General features: G+C 35.3%; 1 protein-coding gene across 1 annotated transcript; it reads right to left on the reverse strand.

The window, feature by feature from the left end:
• Positions 1 to 449: 449 nt before the first annotated feature.
• LOC132176001 (serine/arginine-rich splicing factor SR45a-like) lies at positions 450 to 6514 on the reverse strand. The gene is made up of 7 exons (XM_059588101.1): positions 6412 to 6514; positions 5843 to 5865; positions 5623 to 5712; positions 5335 to 5446; positions 2720 to 2869; positions 1938 to 2004; positions 450 to 911 (listed from the first exon to the last, which is right to left on the reverse strand). The coding sequence occupies exons 2-7, from the start codon at positions 5863 to 5865 to the stop codon at positions 730 to 732; spliced, it is 624 nt and encodes a 207-aa protein (XP_059444084.1). The 5' UTR covers positions 6412 to 6514; the 3' UTR covers positions 450 to 729.
• Positions 6515 to 6950: the final 436 nt, after the last annotated feature.

A 6950-nucleotide genomic window follows, 5' to 3' on the forward strand; every position in this document is an offset into this window, starting at 1 on the left:
TTATTGCCGCCTAAAATATACTGTTTTGGGAAACAAATTCAAAGGGCAACCTAAAATAGTAGTAACAAGGATGATTTCAAATTTCAAACTTTTAAAACAGCCATAGTCATGTAGGATATGGGCTACAAAGTGTATCCTAGACTTCCATACCCGTGGCTAGTTTTGGGCAAAGAAAGTCATTGCTACCTAGGGCACTGCATTGTCTTCTATATTCTCCATTTTTTATCTAAAATTTAGATAAAATCCACCAAAAACTTTCCCTAACATTGAACTACAGTGGTAAAACTGTAACTCACTCTAAAGAAAGACTACTATATAAAAAATATAAAAAATATAAAAAATATTGCATTTGAAAAGCCTTGGCTAAAATAGTACCCTTTTTAGAAAGATAGCAACCTCATTCTGGATATCATCCATGTATTCAACCATAAAGTCTCAATCCCACAACAGAAAAAGAGCGATCCCACCGGCAATCAAACGAAACTGAACTAAATCACATCGTTGCTGGACCAAGATATTGCCAATTGACAGCCAGATGGAACTCTTTCTAAGCCTGGTATAAAACCAGGGAGCTTGAAAGTCAAAGAGTAAATTGTTACAGTAGACCGTGACAATACAAACATCCAAGAAAAAAACGACAGTTATAATCCCATACAAGAAAAGCCCACATCAGGTCAATCAACAAGTAACTTCAGAGACGATAGATACTTGCTATTGTATTTATATGGTCTATCTAGCATAGCCACTACCACTGGCAGACAAGGAGCGCTCCTTGCGCCTCCTATGTGAGTCATAATCATCCGTCCTCCTACTGTATGGAGAGCGTGATCTTCCTCGCCGGTCCCTTGAATAAGGATCCCTGTCTTGCCAACGGCGAGGTGAGTAGCTTCGAGACCGTCTACGACCAGATCCTGCATATTTTTTACCCCAATAAATTAGAATAACAGACAAGATTAATCCATAAATTACAGGTAACATCATTGGGATATCTTGTTTTCTCTTTTAAGTCCAACTTCTTTCCTGAAAAAGAGAGGGGAAAAGGGGGGCAAGACAAGATTCGAACTAACTTGCTTGATATATGGGGCCCGGTACTGACATCCCAACTTAAAAAAGGAATAACAACGCAGAAGAAGATTTACATAATCAAGTGAAGGTGGGGACAAGTGACATCGCTATTAAATCTAATCTTAAAGACTTAATCAGAATAAAGTATATAACTGAAAGCACAACTGAACGCTGTGGGAACTGGGCCAGGTTTGAATAGTTCATCCTCTGCAAAAACCAACTGATCTAGGCGGACTGGATCATAATAAACTACCCTCAACTTTCAATAATCATGGTAACTGAAAGTTTCCGAAATTCATTTGATTGGCAGACCTAAGAAAGAAAAATCAGAGGTAGCCAAAAAAGTCCTAGTGTGACTGGCCACTGCTTGGTTTTAACATAGATGGGCTTCATCACACTCAATTTTATGCTCCACCAAAAATTAGGGTTTCAGCCTAAGAGTAATGTTATATACCATACAATTATCCCACTATGCTGATATGACACTGCTAGTTCACCCTTAGATTTGCCCTTGTTAAAAGAAAAGAAAAAAAAAAAAAAAAAAAAAAAATTCAAATGGTGAATTGGCAATGCCACTTTGGTATTTAGGATAGTGGTGTGGTATGCATCATTTCTATTCAGAATAGAGGGCAAAGCACCAAAAGCTGACAAGTAAATCCTATAGCTTGTTCTAGGTCAAGGGTAACGGGTAAAGATCTAATGGACGTCACAAAGAAAGAATTGAAGGTCTTTAATGTGCATTTGTTTCTGATACAAGTTTTCTCACTTAATAGGGTAGAGGACGCAAGCTCATTTCATAAAGAATTATAGTGCAACATAAAAGAATAACAAGTTTTCCATAAGTAAACCACAAGAGTTATTCCAGAATTTACCTCGTCTAGTATCTCTTAAACCATAATACTTTCCCGGTGTTGGTGTCCTGCCACGCTTCCTTTTTGCCTGCATTAGTACACAAATAGCAAGATAACATCATGGCAGATAAACAAGTCAACAATTTACTGAAAAAGATTACAATGCTTTTGCGACGTTGTTGTATGAAATTATATGACATTTCAAGAAGATAACAAGAATTTTTCCCTTAAAATAATGATAATGATAATGATCCGCACAAACATTGGAAAGCTGCAAGGAATATTCTCACGCTCATTTCTGAGGGTCACCCTGCTACCCTTGCCACCATGGCATGAGTCAGCTACGTACTGAAGGCTGACAGAATTTTTTTTATTACCTTTATAGTAAGATCGGACATCCACCTCCAAAGGACTAAGCAGGATAAGATTAACAATTTGGTGCACTCTAAGTCGTTCATCATGTCTTTAGTGTATCTCAGAACATTAAGGAAAAAGAAATATAAACAACCAGGTCAGCTACTGTTACTGATGAAGAAAGGAATAACGGGCATACAACCCTCTCCAAAATAGTCGAATTTCATTCGATCATTTTTGAATGTCGATGCAGAACTCATGTCGTGAAGGGATAGGTTCAACTGTTAAGAGCTTAGATTGTGAATTCGATGGAGCTACACAGACCAGACCTGCTGCCACAACTTATCAGGCAACAATTCTGAAGAAAAGGAGCATACTAAGGAAAACTATGTACAAATGATTCATACTCACAACACTAACGATTTAGATCCTTTGGTAGAAACTGATACCTTTTCCACAGTAATCAATCGACCTTCAAAGACCGAACGATTTAAATACTTGATACAACGCTCTGCATCCTCAGGTCTTTCCATAGTGACAAAGCCAAATCCACGGGATTCTCTGGTGCGAGGATCTGTAACCAGCTGGCACTCCAAAACCTGACACCAAGATGACGATGTAATCTTTTGCAACTTGTCTCTGGAAAAGTAATCCTAAATATAATTGATTTCTTCTTTACTTGGAGATAAAGACATATGTGCTCAAGGTTTTAATCTCCATTATTAGTGATTATTACATAATAAACCTAGAGTTTGACACTGGTTTCAAATGAAATTGTAAAATTCCAATGGCATCAATGCCCATCCTATGGTTTCAAAATCATCACAATCTGGGCTCTTAGCGAGTTTCTATTACCTAAAAGTAATCGTAACTCTAGTAAAGTGTACGAGCGACCTATATGAAACATTGAGACCCATCACATGAAAAGGAAACAGTATCTTACTTTAAACTGCACTTAAAACCTATGTCACAAACAGACCCTTCACATGAACACCATGGGGTATTTTAGTGCAAAAAGAGAAAACTCACTAAATGATGATAAGTTCATTAATCTCTCCTTACTTTTTAGGGTTTCTAAATATGAATAAGTAGTTTTCTGAGCTTCTGTAATGTCCAAATACCATGTGCCATACGCATGAAGGATTTTAGTATCTAGATATGTCCTAAGTGCAGTTCATGTGAGTTTCCATTGTTTTTTTGTCAAAACAGCTCACTAAAAGGTCTGAATTGCAATGATTTTAAATCTGGTGCGTTGACATTGATGCAATTGAAACTTTATGGTTCAATTTGAAACCAAGGCAGGACTCTAACTTTGTGAGATAAAGGGGTATAAGAAATGACATAGTTCCAAGCTAGAATATTAGGTCTCTTACTTTAGGAAGAAAAAAAAGTAGGTTGATTCATGTACAGGGGCGGACCTACAGCTTGTGTTGGGGGGACGAATGTCCCCCCAAAATCTTTCCAAATTTTCTTAAATTGCCTTAAAAATTTACTCATTTTATAAATTTGTCCCTCCAAAATGATATTTTGTCCCCCCAAAATAATATTTGTATCCCCTTTTAATTTTTTTTCTTAGTTTTGCTCCCCCAAAATAATATATGTGTCCATTTTAATTATTTTTTATAGTTTTGCTCCCCCAAAATAATAATATTTGTTTTCCCTTTATTTCTTTTTTCTTTTTATTTTATTTTTAAAAAAACTTTGCCCCCTCCTTCAATACAAAAAACCTAAAATACCCAATTCATTTAGTTTCCCTCTATATTCTAGTTGGCTTCTAATTAAAAACTCAATTGGATTTAGGACTTTGATTGAATATGTGAATAAAAAAAGTTAAATGGTTTGGGATCTTTGAGTAGCTTCTAACCAACAATCACAAAAAAAAAAAAAAAAAAAACCAACAATCAATTTTTTGAATAGTTATTTTGACATCATTTAGGTTTATAATATTTGTTTTGACATCACAAATTAAATGGTTTAATCATTTATGATTGCACCATTGTTTGACTCGACTTTTAGCATTTCTCTTCTTGTTATTTGGGGCTTGTGGGGATTGTTACGAAAAATAGTTAACACTCAAAGGTACTTTTTTTCTTAGACCCTATAAATCGTGTCTAATTTATTTTGCTAGTTTTTTTTTTTTTTAATTTTTTTTATTCTACGCTATTTTGCTAGTTTTTTATATTATTATGTATTTGTGATGCCATGAGATTAGATGTAACACTTCTATGCATTTATTTTATACAAACATACATATAAAGAGATTATGTGTATCTATAAGCTTTTGTATTTATACAAGTCCGTCCATTTCCCCAACCCAAAAAAAAAAAAAAAATTCTGTCCCCCCATACCTCAAATCCTAGTTCCACCCCTGCTCATGTATATATCCAATGATGGCTGATTAGCTGCAACCACCGCTACTTGCATTTAGAACACTGTTATAACCTCTACATGTTAATCTCCTCTTCCAGTTTAATTCCATCCACATTTATAGCAGATCAAATAATCAATATCCATTTTCTACATGTTCAGCAAAACCAATTCTAAAAGCATTTAATGGACTTATGAATACCTAGGCATTTGGCAAAACAAGGCTACTAACAGGAGGTGTTATTTTTCCAAAGAAGAGTACTACACATCCCAAATGTTGGTTCTCAAATGATGTGTCACCATCTCATGAGATTTATTATTTTGGGAAGTGTATCACCAACTCATGAGATAGTGATACATCATTTGAGAACCAAATTTTGGGAAACAAATTTGAGATGTGTAGCATTTCTCTTTTCCAAAAGCCACACCACCTCAGTTTCAAAGTTTTTTTTTTTTTTTTTTTTTTTAATTTTTATTTTTAAAGCATTTTAATGGGTTGTTTCAAATATAAACATCTACGTTCAACCACACAGTGGCAGAAACCCCAAACTGTAGCCACAGCAATCAAATTGGATGCAGATAAATTTTAATCAATATTTGGAACTCACTGTATGTTACTAGTAATTAAACCATGTTATACAAAGACAAGTTATGCCCGCAACACTGAATAAAATAACTTATATAACAAGAACCACACCTTCCCTTCTTTGCTAAAAAACTTCTCAAGATCAGTGGTAGAAACCCTTGTGGACAATCCTGTTACGTACAAGTTATTCCCCGGATTGGCTGCACCATCAGAGTCACGACTCCTGTAGCAAGAGCACTTGACTTATCATATAAACTAACACATTTCATAAAGCAAGCGTCTCCAAAGCAACACATTTTTTATCACAGCATAACACACATACACCATCTGGGTAAACACGCTTCTACTTCAATATACCCCTAAAGCTTAAACTTAGTTAACTGAGAACAAATTGCATACCTTGACCGACTTCTCCTCGACCTCGACAATGATCTTGACCTTGGCCGATGACGTCTGCCAGGTGAAACAGAGTCCCTTGGCGAAACAGACCTAGGAGTTCAAACACCAAAAAAGAGCTATTAACTCATAACCAGACCCATATGAACAAAATTGAAAATTGTACTTAAAAAGGAAACTCAAAAACAAAAAAACAAAACAAAACCATTGAAATGAAACTCACCTTCCTTCCCTTGAGTATGGCATCTATTAGTACACAAAAACAAGAAGATATCAGACACCCCTTAATATCACTGAATTTGAACTATGACTATCATATACATACTATTTATGTACGTTTGTACTTATATACGCATATGGGTATGCATGTATGTATATATTAAAGCTAAAAATTTCAGTAAGTTAAAATTTTGTACTTCCAGAGCACACACACAACTTGACAGAGACGACGAGACACGCGCACATGCACGAGCATAACCAACTTAGGTATATGGAGGAGCTAAGCTCAACCGATTAAGATTCCACACAATCCAAAACTTACAATTCCAAAAAGCCCCCTTTTCTCTTCAAATTTCCTGCATTTTCTCAGCAACCAAGCAGAGAAAAACCCAAAAATTCCAAAAAAAAAAAAAAAACCAATAGAAACACATACACCTAATGTAATTCGAAATTACACCAAAATACCTAATCTTTTGCTTTTGGGATTTGCACGAACTCATATCGGATTGAAAAAAAAAATCGGACTTTATTCATCAAAGGAACAAAATCAAGCAACCTAAGTGGAAGCTTTACCTTTGGTTGAAGATTCTCTGAGTCAACTCGGATGCCCCAACTCAGTGAGCAAAATGTCTCTGATTGAAGAGAGAAAAGAACGAAAAGCTTTGCTAAGAGCGAGTGGTATTTGTGCGGTGCTTCGCACGTGTAGAACTGGAAAAAGATAGGCTCAGTATATTGGGCCTTGGGCTCTTTCTTAAGGCCCACGGTTTCAAGGGGGAAAATCCGGAACTTTTAAATATAATTGGGATATTTTTGTGAAGGAAATTAGAAAATTTGGTGGAGATTTGGGGAATTACCGAAAGAGTAATACTAAATACTATATTTTTATTTTATTGGGTTGGTGTGTTAGTACCATTTAGTTTTTAGATCCACCCTTATTTAAAAAAAAAAAAAAAAAAAAAATCTAAGAGCGAATGAGCACAAACGCCTCGACACATAATTGATTTAATTTGGTTTTGAAACATAGTTGAAATGAAATAGGCCAATTTGGTTTTTTCTTTTATATATGTAAGTCCAAGTTGGAACTAATTTGAGATTTGTTTTATATATACTTT

This window comes from Corylus avellana, chromosome ca3, assembly GCF_901000735.1.
Source record: "Corylus avellana chromosome ca3, CavTom2PMs-1.0".
NCBI lineage: Eukaryota > Viridiplantae > Streptophyta > Magnoliopsida > Fagales > Betulaceae > Corylus > Corylus avellana.

Coding starts and splice junctions, on each gene's coding strand:
- LOC132176001 (XM_059588101.1), bottom strand. CDS start 5,865: ATGCCATACTCAAGGGAAGGAAG. Junction 2,870..5,334: donor TTTTTAGCAAAGAAGGGAAG/GTGTGGTTCTTG, acceptor TCTTGGTGTCAG/GTTTTGGAGTGCCAGCTGGT. Junction 2,005..2,719: donor GATTGATTACTGTGGAAAAG/GTATCAGTTTCT, acceptor GTACTAATGCAG/GCAAAAAGGAAGCGTGGCAG.